The following is a 12,916-nucleotide window of genomic DNA, read 5'->3' on the forward strand; positions in this document are numbered from 1 at the left end:
GCGATGGTTTTAATGCGTGACCATAGGCACCTGGGCACTTAATTTATATCTGCCACACACTAAAGTCGCGGCCGTGGTGGTTGTCTTCGGAAGGCATAGGTTCTCTGCCATTTCGAATCATGTGGTCGCTCATGAGAGGATGGTTGTATGCTGAGTGGATTTGCTCAATCAAGTACCCTGAAGCTTCCATAACTCCAGGTCGTTTATGGAGAGTTTATCTATGTTACAATGGCTCTTTTGCCGATTATACAGAATGAAACAGACCGTGCTCCCAGCCCGGACAAATAGCGCCAAAGACGCCCGTATTTCCCTCCCGTTATTCCCAAAGTTTCCAAAAACGCGATCAAGAGCCATTACTCAAGGCCCTCCCGCGCCAGCTTCCTAGAAGCCTTCCTAAACTTCTTGTTCTCCAACTGTTTCTTCCAGCTAGGAACTTTCTTCTCCCCCTTCTTCCGCGTCGGGGGTACCAAGCCAGGAGGCAACTTCGATGAAAGACGCTCAATCTCCTCGTCCATTTCGCCTTCCACGTCCACATCCTCTTCATCTTCCATCTTACTCCTCTCAGCAGCACGTCTCGCCAACCGTTCTTTCTTCCCTTCGCCGTGCTTCTCGCCCAGCTTCAGGTTCCGGGGAATCCGAGTCTTCGCTCCAAGAGCCCACAAGTCTCCCCACCTAGCCTTGCGAGCGTCCTTGAAAGCCTGGCGACTGAATGACCGGGGCACGGTCCAGCGCTCGATTTGGCCGGCTGGGGTACACAGATCGAAGATGACGTGACCTCGGCGCTTCATGGGCGTGTATACGAGTCGTGGAAGAGAGAGGGTGTGGAACTTTGTGTCTGGCGGTGGAGAAACAGGTTCGGGTGTTTCTTCTTCAGTGCGTGCCACTTCTTCGGCTTCGGCTACCTCGCCTGCTTCGTTGAGGTGCTCGTAGCCTTCGAAGGCGGCGTCCGTGGCTGTGGTGCCCTGGACGATATCCTGTGTTTGCCGGAGGTCAACGCCTCGTTGGACAGCGACGTAGCTAAACTTCAGGTCCTCGTGGTTGCGGTCCTTGGCATCAATGATGCGCTGGTGGAAGGTGGGGCGGATGTATCGTTGTTCAAAGTGGCAGAAGTCTCTGCGGCCCTTGGCGTGGCCGTCGCTGAGGTACATGGGACATTTCCCGTGATTGGTGCAAGGGGCAATAATCATGCCAGGTTCTTTTTGGACTTTAGATTCCTCGCCGGGTGACTCGAGGTGTGCGTCGTACTCTGTTGAGCCAGGGCTGGAGATGTAGCGCTTTAGCAGCATCTCACGAGCTCCGGCGACTGCTTCGAAACCTTTTTGGTGTCCCTTTTCCATGAGAACTAAAACACCTCCGTTTGGATTCAGCATTTGCCAAAGATTCTCCACGTATTCTTTCCGCTCATACTCTTCGCTTAGATCCATTAACGCGTGAGGAGCAATGATGAGGTCAAACTGCTTTCGCCTTGGCGGTCGTTTGTCATGAACAGTCGGGCTGTCCCGTGTATGAAGGTAATCAGGAAGTCGAGGGAGGAAGGTTGTATTCTCCAGCAATGCACTAGCACGTAGACGAAGCGGGTCGGACCCTGTAATAACAGTGGATTTCCCCATAGGGATGGGGTCCGACTTGGGATGATCCGGAACCATGAGCTCGTACTCCGCGCGGAGGACATCTCTCCACGCCAAAATACCGGCACCAGCAGCGCCGGCATCTAGAACACTCGGTCCGCCCTCTTGTGATATCAGTGGTCTTAGCCAGTTCGAGCCCAGGCGCTTTCGGATCTCAGTCAACACACTCAAAGTCGAGGCATACATCCCCGGATATAGAACTGCCATGTATGCGTTGGCCTCCATCTCCGACATAAACCGCTGAGATGCGCTTAGACCGATGGCCTGTTGCGGTTCTTGAGCGTGTGCAGGCGCCGTCCGGGTAGATTGGGGGAGGAGCTTGCCGCCGAATGCTTTGTGAGCAGCCTCGGAGATATGCTTGTTGGAAGCCTCGGAGAGGATTACGGAGATGGGGCCCGTCACTGTATCCGTAGGCGGGTATACAGTAGCCGGATCTGTCGCGAATTTTCCCTGCGTTGTTAACGGATGGAAACGCGGGCCAGAATCGTCGCCGTCTTCCTCCATGTTTTCGAGCATTATTTCGGCGCCAAGTTGTTCAGCCACTTCTCGAGTTCGCTGCATAGCAGCTGTTTCTTTCACCGGGGGCGACTCCATATCGTAAACCACTGGCCCATCAGCCTCCATTTCACCCGCCTCGTATTCAACTTCGTCCCACCCTCCTATACCATTCTCGCGAAAAAGCCGATCGGACTCCTCTTCTTCGCCCTCGACCTCGTATTCTTCAACATCACGGATTATAGGTTCGCCGTACAATCGAGTATATATCACCGTTTCCTCTTCATTCAAGAATCCGTCTGGTAAAGAGTCGCGGAAGAGTTGTCTGGCCTGTTGAACTCGTTCCTCCGGTGTCTGGCCCTCGGGTCGATCATGCAAATCCTCGTCAACAACTTCAGAGGCCTCGTCAAGAATTTCATCGGCGGGAGCACCTGACCCGGTATACTCATCTGTGAGGTCGAGCTCATCGAGTAATTCCAGAATTTCGGCCTCGGTGGCGTTGATTTTATCAATCAGGGCGTGGATCGAATCATCCGGCTCGTCTTTCGACTCCGATTCTTCTTTAACCGAAGAGGAATGACGTTTTCCAGTCACAAGTTGACCTGATTCATAACTGTTGGGCGTGCGGCAGGGGCGATGTGTTGATGTGAGAGAATGGGCTGCATTTGATGCACTAGTCGTGCTTGACTTGGAATGCTTGAAAGCTGGCGCTCTGGATCGGAGCTGTCGCGAGCCAGCATGCAGCGACCTGTATCCAGGAACAAGGATATTGTTGTTGTTGGGGCGAGCAGCCCTCAAAGCAGGAGATCGCGACAGCATTTTCACCCTTCTACTGCCCGGAAGAGATGAGCAAGAAGCTGAATGGAAGAAAAACAGTTCGCCGCCACCTCAAGGAGCTCCGAGAAAATCAATGCCAAGCTAGTGCAGGTGTAACTAGAATTGCCCCATTGGCTGTCTAGGTTTATGTTTGTTACATAATTATTGACATGAAGGCCCGTGCACTGCATACAATATCATGACTGCAAACTTGCAAAGTGGCTTTCAGATGCTGTATTATTGGTTACAATTATTCCAGAGTTTTTGAGGCTGAAGCTAAAGGAGAGATATGGTTCAGGCCAAATCAAGATTTCAAGGTTCACTTTCGTCATCATTACCCATGAGGACTCTGAGAGCAGACTTGCATTTGACGACCTCGTGATGCAGAGCAGTCAGCTTGGCCATCACCGCCATGAGACTGGGGTCTTGGCTCTCTACGCGAACCTTCTCCCTGACCTTGACCTCGTCTCCCTTCCAGGAGAACACATCCCCAGCCTCGTCATGGGTAGGACCACGGGTGCCGAATAATCGATCGCGGATAGAGAACCCGGTCAATGAGATATCAGTTGCAAAGGCAGTAGGAGTGTGGGCCGGCGTTGTGGATTCAAGCGTCCTGATGTAAAGCACCAGTGCAGAGTCTGCGATAGATAGGTGGAAAGAAAGCTGAGGCGGCAGAGGCGGGTCGAACATCTGTCTCTTTGTCAGCTATCGTTGTAATGGGCGTTCGTCCTGTCTCTTACATTGTCGGGTGCACTTGTCTCCCACCATTTGCCACGCACAATGTCACTTTCACCCTTTAGCATCTGCCGCCCTTCGGCAATAGTCTCCCCAAGGAGATGAAGTTGGCTGTATATGAAGCGCGCGTTGAGCGGATCCCCAGTCCAAGTGCTCACATCTACAATGTCTAGGCATTGCCGGACCGAATCCCTGACGGAGACCAGCTGGCTAAGTGCCAGCTCTGGCGCGTTCTCAGATTGAGATAGACATAGCCGCGTCGTAGGTGCAGCTCTAGAGCTTAGAGAACTCAGGCGAAGTTGTATATCCTATTGCTTGCAGTTAGGTTCGGACTTGGTGATACAGATGGATGGCGGTTGGCACATACCCCTTTTACAATCTTGGTTCCAACTCTTGTCACGAAGCCTTTAACATTTTCCGATCGCATCGACGACAATACTAATGTTGAGCCAGGCTCTTTGGGAGCCAGCAATGCTGCGCATTCATGAAGACCCTCTCTCAGTGAAGCGAGGGAATCCTGCAACGAGCGCAGCAGCCATTCTAGCTCTTTTTCCTGTGCAATCAGTTCAGCACCCGAGTCAAAGGAACGATCAGGGAAAAACGAACATACCAGGGCAGAATCGGCTTCCTGGTCCAGACGCTCTGGGGAAACGGGTGGGTATACCCAAGTGGCCATTTTCTCCGGACCACGAGAACTGGGGCGCCCTACGCAAGTTATCTCCGCAAATGCCCCTCTTACTCAGTACAGGCAGAGGCTGGACTCTCTCAACTTTCAAGCCCAGCTCCTCGGTTCAGATTTAGGGCCTGGTCGTGGCTTCTTGAGTTCTGAGGGATCGGCCACGAACCAAACAGGCAGAAAAGAAAACCTTGCAAACAGGGTTACTGCACGTTCACGCTGATCGGTCTAGCGCATGGACTGGGCCTCGAAAATTGGTCGTGGGTGGTGCAACGTCAGTGACTGGCTTCTCTGATCAAGCTGGTCGAAGTTGAACGTCATGGACATGGACTGATGAGCGCCTGATTGGGCATAGTGGCTTGCGCTATGCCGGACACAGCTAGCGGCAGACAGCGGGTATGACGTTGAGATCATCACTCTCACTCTTTGGCTTCAAAGTTCAGCGTCAAGCTTTCAGGTAGCAATGATGCATTTTACAGCATTATATCATTCATCACTCGATCGCCCTGCGGGCCCTAGCTTTGCGGCCGGAGCCCCCGGAATCCGGATTCTTTAATAGGATACCCTAGCCACATTTTTCGCATTCCATCCCTTCCAGCCTTCCATAACCTCTCCCGCCCCCGTCCCTGCATACCAATCTCGACTGCCTTTTGAGGCCGTGACACTCGCAAATTTTATCTTCCCCTCGTTCATCGCAACTTTCTCTCTCGATTGTCTTCTGCCAGCTATAGAAGCAAGGAGAGCACAATGCCGGCTTCCAGTAGATCTCCCATCGTTCCCGGTCTTCGCGATGCGTTTGCTAACAGGCTGTCTTCGCAGGAGCTGTTCTGGGCTTTCTAGGCCTCTTCTTCACTGCCGGAGCCCTTCTCCTGATGTGGCTCGTTTTTCTAGCCGGTGTCAAGAACAGCAACCCACTCAACAACATCTACTTCCTTCAGGTAGATACGAGCAATATTCCCGGCGCACCGGCCCAGTCACGATGGACCTGGTGGAATATCTGCGCCGTAGAAAACGGCAGAAGCCAATGTGGAAGCTCGCACCCTGACTACCCATTCGACCCCCCAAGCGACCGCAACTTCGCTACTGATGTTAACATCCCACCCGCCTTCATCGGGTAAGCAGCGAAGTCGCATTCGTAAGATTGGCTTGCCGACCTATGCTGACATCTCACTCGCAGCACCAACCACTACTTCCTGACTTCCCGGTTCTCGTGGCCGTTCGAGATCATCGCGTTGTTCTTCGGTGTCCTCTCTCTGTTCACCGGCTTGCTGGCCCTATGCACCCGCATTGGAAGCTACATCTCAGCCTTCATGGCGTGGCTCGCTCTGATCTTCCAGATCATCGTCAGCTGTCTAATTACGTATGTTAGATCCTTGACTATGTAAGATTGAAACTCAGGCTAATATAATACAGTGCCGTCTTCGTCCAGGGTCGCAACAAGTTTAACGACAACAACCAGAACGCCGACCTCGGGGTCAAGGCCTTCGCATTCCTGTGGACTTCGGTCGCTTGCTGGTTTCTCGCGTGTCTCATGTACTGCATGGGCGGCTCAGTCGGCCGAAAGGACCGCGGATACAGTGGCCGCAAGCAGCGCCGCCGCGGTTTCTTCTCCGCACGACATGCCAGCCAGGAGCGCAACAAGGAGGTCGCTCCCTAAATCTACTACTGTCAGCTACATAACTACCTATTGGCTACATCGCATGCTCTATACGCAAAGGTATGCTGGGTACGAAAAGCCAAACGTCTTCCCCCGACCGGCGACAAGAGAACCACCGTCAGGCGCTCCTGGCCCCATCCGGTCAAATATATATTCCAATAAGTATCGCAACGAACTCGCCCGTCGACTCAATACGACATATACGCTCGTTCCATCACAATAGTGCTTCTCAGTGCTTCCGATCCCTACCAGTGCTATTTAGAACTTGTTGAGCTTACCGCAACCGCGAATGCCTCGATTTGTGATCCATGTTGGATATTCATGATGTCATGCATGTCTACGATTATCTACTACTATTCTCTCTAATGTTTGTTATCAGAATACTTGTAATATAGGATAATGATACTTAATTGCCTATAATTTGAGCACCTGGAACTGCCAGGGAGACCTTGTGGATCGTAGTCAAAAATAAAGCGATGGACACAATCGGGCCATAAGTGCACTCAGCATAAAGCCATTTCTGATCTACGGGAAACAAGAAGAAGATCAAATGGAGAATTACCCAATCTATCAACTTCTATTTTGCGTCGGATACTCTATATACTTTTGCAGAGTCTTCGTTGATACATTCGTCGTCAAACAGTCATTTGCGTTGAAAAGACCCGAATCCTAGAAGACCTCATGCATCGTAACAGCACGAACCTCTCGTCTCGATGTATGCAAGCTCCTGAAGATAATCAAAACTATTTAGAAAAGGAAATGATCATTAAGATTCTATTTACTCGCAAGGGTTCATTCATGGTGACTCAACGGCGCCACGGACGGCGCTCTGGCCGCCAACTTCCCGAGCGGTGATCTGCAGACCGAGGTCGGCGTTGATGTGGATCATCAGCTCGACCTTGCCCTTGGCCTTGACGCCCTTGACGGCGAGCTCGGCGATGGGCTGCTCGGTCTTCCAGACGACCTCACGGATCTCCTCCTCCTCATCATCGGAGTCGAAGTCAGAGTCGTCCTCGTCATCCTCAGTCTTGGGCTTCTCCTCCTTGGCCTTGGGCTCGGGCTTGGTGACCTTGATCTCACGGGAGCCTTCGCAGACGCGGATGAAGACGTCACCTCCCTCGGCGGGGACGTTGTACTGGGCAACACGGCGGGCGGGGAGAGCGGTCTGGGTGTTGAGGAGGGGCAGGAACTCGACGGCATCGCCGGAAGTGAACTCAACGCCGATGGCCTTGTTGAGATGGGGAGTGGCGGTGACCATGGGGTGGATGGACTGCTCGATATCCTCGGTCTCAAACTCCTGGATCAGAGAAGCCTGGATGGCGGCACCACGGGCGGACAGCTCAGAGGGGTTGATGGCGGAGGTCAGGGTGGAGGGAGCCAGGATCTGGGTCTTCTCGGGGAAAATGCTGCGGGCGATCTGGGCGATCTTGGGGGTGTGAGAGACACCACCGGAGAAGATAACCTCGTCGATGTCAAGGACATCGAGCTCGGCCTTCTTAATGACCTGCTCGATCAGGCCGGTGAACTGAGCGAACACCTTGTTGGAGAGGAGCTCGTAGCGAGTGCGGTTAATGGTGCTGCCGTAGTCGATTCCGTCGGCAAGAGACTCAATGCTCAAGGTAGCGTTTGTGCCCAAGCTCAGAGCCTTCCTTGTGGCCTCACCCTCCATCTTCAACTTGGCAAGCCCACGGGCATTCTCGCGGGGATCGGTCTTGTGTTTCTTAATGAACTCCTTGGCAAAGTGATCAATGACGATCTGGTCCAGAGAAGAACCACCCAGCTCGTAGTCGTGAGCAGTAGCCAGGATAGTGTACATTCCGCCGCGGGAAGCAATAACGGCAGCGTCGGATCGGGTACCACCGAGGTCGGCGACGACAGTGAGCTTATCGGTGACAGTAGCCTCGGGCCTAGCGTCGTAGGCAAGGGCAGCAGCGACGGGCTCGTGGATGAGTTGCAGGACATCAAGTCCGGCAGCCTTGGCGGCCGCAGTCAGGGCCTCGCGCTGAGCATCGTTGAAGTCGGTAGGGACGGTGATAACGGCGGCGTTGACCTCCTTGCCAAGGTAGTCGGAGGCGGACTGCTTCAGACGGAGCAGGTGACGGGTGGTGATCTCGGAAACAGTGACAGTGTTGGGGGTCTCGCTCTCCGTGTCACGGATGGAGAAAGCAACAGTCGAGTCGGTCTGGATGGGGTGGGCGGAGTTGTGGCAGGGGGTGGGGTCTATTGACTTGAAGCTGTAACAATCGTTTAGCAAGTGCATTCGCATCCATATCAATGCCGGGCTCGGCTTACTCCTTGCCAAGGTAATCTCTGAAGTATGCAACAGTGTTCTCGGAGTTGCGGATGAGCTGGGCCTTAGCCTGGGTACCGTGGTATTGCTCTCCACCGATGTATGAGAGGATAGAGGGGATCTGACGGTCTAGACAACAGTCAGTTTTAGGCGTTCTCGACAGTGTGACGGAGCGGCAGAAAAATATGCAGATGGGATGAACAAACCTCCTTCCTCGTTGGCAATAACCTCAGCCTTGCCTTCCTATACATCAAATCAGGTTAGAAATTTCCTTCTCAATGGCAACTGAGAGCGCCAGGATAGCGGGCCTGCATACGGGGTTGATACGGGCAATGGAGCTGGAGGAGTTGCCGAAAGAGATACCGATGGCAAATCGCTCGCCGGCGCCGTTTGTTTCGTCGCTCATCTTGAGGTATACGGAGGGCGAAAAGGGTGTAAAAAAAAGAGTATGGAGGAGGAGGAAGAGTGGAGGGGGAAGAACAGGACGAGTCTCTAGCCAAAATCAAGCCAATCTTTAGGCGGAAAAAAAGTTTTTGGTTTGGCGGCGAGTCTCTGTGGCTGGTACTTATCGATAGCAAGCAGATGTGGCGGTGCCAGCCACATATTTCAACAAAGCACCGCACCTTATTCGATGCAAACCGTATACGGGACAGACTATTGTCTTTGTCGGATGGTCCTCTGAAATAGATATACAGTGCCGATGTTTGAAATAATCTATCATAACAGATCTCACATGTTTCTGCGTATACTATGCTTAGTCACGTGACTACCGATAAGCTTTTCAAAGACCTGCCCTCCGCTATTCTGCTCAGTCACTCAATTCAAACGCTCTCCACAACTGCACGAATAATAATGTCGTCGCCCTTAATACTTCTCCCCGGTGATGAGGTGCCATCAGAATACCTCCCCAACAGTTCCGCGCCGCTACGACTAGGCCCAGGCCTACGACTCCTCTCACAACCGCCAGCGACCAAACCTTCAAAACACGTCTTGACAGCTACACAAGCCGGGATTCTCTCTACAGATAACAAGCGCAATGCCGTGTCCATACTATCTACGTCCAACCGCCGCTACGTCCCGACCTCCAATGATCTTATCATCGCGCAAGTGCACCACTCAAGCGCCGACTACTTCCACTGCATGATTACACCACAGTCCCCTCACGCACTCCTCGGACAATTATCCTTCGAAGGCGCGACGAAGAAAACACGGCCGCAGTTGAAAGGCGGAGATCTTGTCTACGCGCGCGTGCTCTCGACGGGTCTGGGGCCAGGTGCCGAAATCGAACTCACATGCGTCAACCCTGCGACTGGGAAGGCGGAGCCTGGGGGTCTAGGCCCTTTGAATGGAGGCATGGTGTTTGATATTTCGACTGGTATGGCGGCTAGGCTGATTAGGGCAAGCTCATCTTCGTCGGATCAGCAGGAGGGGGTTGCGGGCTTGGTTGTGTTGGATGAGCTGGGCAAGAAGCTCGAGAAGGCTGGAGGGTTTGAGATTGCGGTTGGAAGGAATGGCAAGGTTTGGGTGGACTGCTCGAACAGTGAGGATGATGCTGTTAGAGCGACTGTAGCGATTGGGCGGTGCATCACGACCATTGACGAGCATAACCTCAATCCCACCGATCAACGGAAATTGGTGACGAGGATATTACGGGAAATGAAAATAGAGTCATGACGATCAATAATAATAGAAATGCTCTGCCAGTTGCAGTTCTGGTAGAACATCTTGCTTGATTTTGGCCATGTTCCGGTACCGTAGACGGGTAGTTATATATATATAGTCGAACCCTCCGGTATGACCTCTGCCAGAATGATGGCCGAATATGAAAAAGGAACATCGAGAACGTAATAAAGCAAAGATAGTATGTTCAATAGCTAGCCCTAGATATATATAATGGAATGAGACATATTTCCTGAATACCTTCCAGTAAACAGGAAAGCTTCACAATTTGCCCTGTCCGGCCCTTCAAGCCAAAATGAACAAAGAATATTCTACCTCGAACATGAAATAACAAAGCATAAATGGTATCTTAGTATAATCAGATCATCACGCATATTGTCCAGTTCACTCCGAGTCGGAACTAGATTCGGATTCAGAATCTGAGTCGGACTCGTCGCTGCTTGAGGTGCTGCTCGTTTTGGCGTCCTCCGAATCGTTGTCTTGCTTCAGAGGAGAAAGAAGAGCCTCGCCAGCGGGCTCTGATTCCCTCTTGATGATCGGCACTTTGGCATCGACTTCGTCTTCTGACTCATCGCTTGAGTCCGTAGCATCCGAGTCGTCTGAGCTATTAGAGTCTGATGACGATCCAGATTGCTTGATAGCGGTCAATGCTTGATCCTTCTGCTCGTCAGGTGAGTTTTTGACCGCGATTTTTCTATCACTGTCGGACTCAGACTCAGACTCAGACTCAGACTCAGAGTCGGAGTCGTCATCGCTATCACTTTCGCTTTCGCTGCTGCTGGCTCTCTTCTTGATGGCAACGGCACTGTCCTTGTCGCTCGACGTAGACTCGTCATCGCTATCGCTTTCGCTTTCGCTATCACCACCGCTCTCGTGAGACGCGATGGCGGACGGGGTAGGACTCGGCTCTTTTTTCACCTTCACTCGTTTGCCATCAGGTGTCCCAGACCCCCTCGCCGAACTCCCCGTACGCTTCCGTTTAGATGATTCTGCCGGAGCTGGCTCTACGGATGTAGTGGTCGGTATTTCGCCCTCGTTATCGCTCTCTTCTTCAGACGAGGACGTGTCACTAGACTCGTCAGAGCTGGTATCCTCCGAGGCCTCCTGCTTATGCACCGCGCGCAGAGCTGGTTCGGAATCTTCGCCCGCGTTTGATTTGGCATCTGAATCCGAGTCTGAGCTGGATTCAGTTTCAGAGTCGGAGGACGGAGTAGCCTGAGTTTCCTCCCGTGGACGGCTTTTCTCGTTCGGGCTAGTTTGTTTAGAGGGTTGCGGACCAGAACCTGTCCCTTGCCCATGGGCTAATGTCGAGGATGTGGGTTTGGATCCTGATTCGGGCTCCGACTCCTCATCGCTGTTTAAGACGTACGCGGAGCTCTTGCGATTTCGGGCGAAATGCGTTCTCCTTTTTTTTGTCGAAGGAGTTACACTGCGTACTCGAGAAGTCGCCCGGGAGTTTGGTTGAGACGTCGGCGCAACCGCGAGTTGCTTGTATCTGCGCCACTTGTCTGCGCACTGTTGTCGCGACCGAACATGCTCCAAGCTGGAGCTGATTTGGCTCCATGAGATCAACGACTCGTCCATTTCGAAGATATTTTCTCCTACATCGTACCCATTGTCTTTCATCTTGGACCACGCAGCGCGCAAAGCAGCCTTTAATAGGCCCATTTCCTCATCCGACCATGCTCCGGTTTTCATCGTATCCCGGTGTTCAAGGCGATTTTTCCACCTTTGGACGACATCATCTGAACCCCGGCCCAGAATCTCCGCGATCTGAGCAAACTTGGGCCCATGTTTTTGATAAAGCTCCACAAGCTCGTCTTCCTGCTCTTCCGTCCAATCGTGCGCCTTCTGGTCAGATGCTTGGAAGTGGCGCTTCATGAACCTGTATACGGACCTTCGATCGCGGTCCGGCAAGATCTTGTGAATATCCTGCCAAAAAATCCGTTTAGGAACACCTACGGGACCGGGGAACGGCCCTTCCTTTCCATGCTGCACCATAAGATCGAAGGTGGCTGTAGGACAGCGATGTGAATTGCAGAATTGAACCTTGTAGTCCTCCAGCGCTGTGACCTCGTCAGGCAGAAACGCGCCGGTAGTGCCTTTCGCGTTAGCCACGCCATTCGTTCGATTGAGCCGTCCCTTTGCCTGCGAGCTGCCTACGCTGAGTACGGGAGACGGGGACGGCTGGTGTTCCTTGCTTTTAACAGATGACGCCAGGCTTTTTGGGGGTCGCGTACTGGACGCCCCAAGCTCTGATCTAGGCGTATTCTGCGCATCGGAGGGAGTCGATCCATTTATGCGTTCCGCTGCGGGAGTATTGTTATTCGATAGGCTATCGATCAACCTTTTCCGCTTCGCTGAACCGGGCCGCCTTTTAGGGGACGTAGCTGGCGGGTTGTTACCGCTCTGAGAGGACTTCCGTTTCCGCTTAATAGACGGCTGACTTTCGCGACGCGACAAAGGGTTGGAGTCTTCGACAATGCTCGGAGTGGATAAAGAGGCGGTACTGCTCTGAGAGGACTTCCGTTTCCGCTGCACGGTCGACTGATTCTCCTGCTGCGACGGAGATTTGTTCTTTTTGACAGCAATGGGAAGGTCTGGGGGCCCCGGCGCAATTTGCGCATCCGAGTCTTCTGCTGTGGAGAAGGGTTGTTAATGCGCATGGCCGTAGTCGAGGAGAGCTGAGGTCGCGAGGGGTCAGTCGCGAATTTGTAACTTACGGAATCCTCCATCTGGCTCGGAGCCAACGGGCTGCGACGCGCCTTGGCCCATTTCAAGGACTCTGGAGCCTGTGTCCAAATGCGAATTATCGGGGGATGCGGTTCGGTTGTTGAGTGGTTGTGAGGACGAACGGGGTCTAAAAAGTTGGAGGGAAAAATGTTGCGGCCGCGGCGGAGCTTTCCGCGCTACGGTACCTATTGATCTACTACTCCGCG

At 52.9% G+C, this 12,916-nt stretch overlaps 6 protein-coding genes across 6 annotated transcripts; 2 read left to right on the top strand and 4 right to left on the bottom strand.

The window, feature by feature from the left end:
- Positions 1-353: 353 nt before the first annotated feature.
- On the bottom strand, positions 354-2,942 carry DSM5745_07487 (tRNA methyltransferase RSM22; the record flags this gene model as incomplete). Its single annotated transcript, XM_026749503.1, has 1 exon — positions 354-2,942. One exon carries the CDS (start codon positions 2,940-2,942, stop codon positions 354-356), a length of 2,589 nt encoding a protein of 862 aa, XP_026601535.1.
- A 309-nt stretch (positions 2,943-3,251) lies between these two features.
- On the bottom strand, positions 3,252-4,350 carry DSM5745_07488 (uncharacterized protein; the record flags this gene model as incomplete). Its single annotated transcript, XM_026749504.1, has 4 exons — positions 3,252-3,629; positions 3,680-3,982; positions 4,042-4,227; positions 4,285-4,350. 4 exons carry the CDS (start codon positions 4,348-4,350, stop codon positions 3,252-3,254), a joined length of 933 nt encoding a protein of 310 aa, XP_026601536.1.
- Positions 4,351-5,222: 872 nt separating this feature from the next.
- Positions 5,223-6,007, top strand: DSM5745_07489 (SUR7/PalI family protein; the record flags this gene model as incomplete). Its single annotated transcript, XM_026749505.1, has 3 exons — positions 5,223-5,464; positions 5,528-5,710; positions 5,764-6,007. The coding sequence occupies 3 exons, from the start codon at positions 5,223-5,225 to the stop codon at positions 6,005-6,007; spliced, it is 669 nt and encodes a 222-aa protein (XP_026601537.1).
- A 796-nt stretch (positions 6,008-6,803) lies between these two features.
- Positions 6,804-8,703, bottom strand: DSM5745_07490 (ribosome-associated complex protein SSZ1; the record flags this gene model as incomplete). The annotated part of the gene is made up of 4 exons (XM_026749506.1): positions 6,804-8,241; positions 8,300-8,426; positions 8,504-8,540; positions 8,614-8,703. The coding sequence occupies 4 exons, from the start codon at positions 8,701-8,703 to the stop codon at positions 6,804-6,806; spliced, it is 1,692 nt and encodes a 563-aa protein (XP_026601538.1).
- A 446-nt stretch (positions 8,704-9,149) lies between these two features.
- DSM5745_07491 (exosome non-catalytic core subunit RRP40) lies at positions 9,150-9,971 on the top strand (the record flags this gene model as incomplete). Its single annotated transcript, XM_026749507.1, has 1 exon — positions 9,150-9,971. One exon carries the CDS (start codon positions 9,150-9,152, stop codon positions 9,969-9,971), a length of 822 nt encoding a protein of 273 aa, XP_026601539.1.
- A 390-nt stretch (positions 9,972-10,361) lies between these two features.
- DSM5745_07492 (MYB DNA-binding domain protein) lies at positions 10,362-12,752 on the bottom strand (the record flags this gene model as incomplete). The annotated part of the gene is made up of 2 exons (XM_026749508.1): positions 10,362-12,616; positions 12,701-12,752. The coding sequence occupies 2 exons, from the start codon at positions 12,750-12,752 to the stop codon at positions 10,362-10,364; spliced, it is 2,307 nt and encodes a 768-aa protein (XP_026601540.1).
- Between the last annotated feature and the right edge of the window lie 164 nt (positions 12,753-12,916).

The sequence above is a fragment of the Aspergillus mulundensis genome (assembly GCF_003369625.1).
Source record: "Aspergillus mulundensis strain DSM 5745 chromosome Unknown scaffold_8, whole genome shotgun sequence".
Classification (NCBI taxonomy): Eukaryota; Fungi; Ascomycota; class Eurotiomycetes; order Eurotiales; family Aspergillaceae; genus Aspergillus; species Aspergillus mulundensis.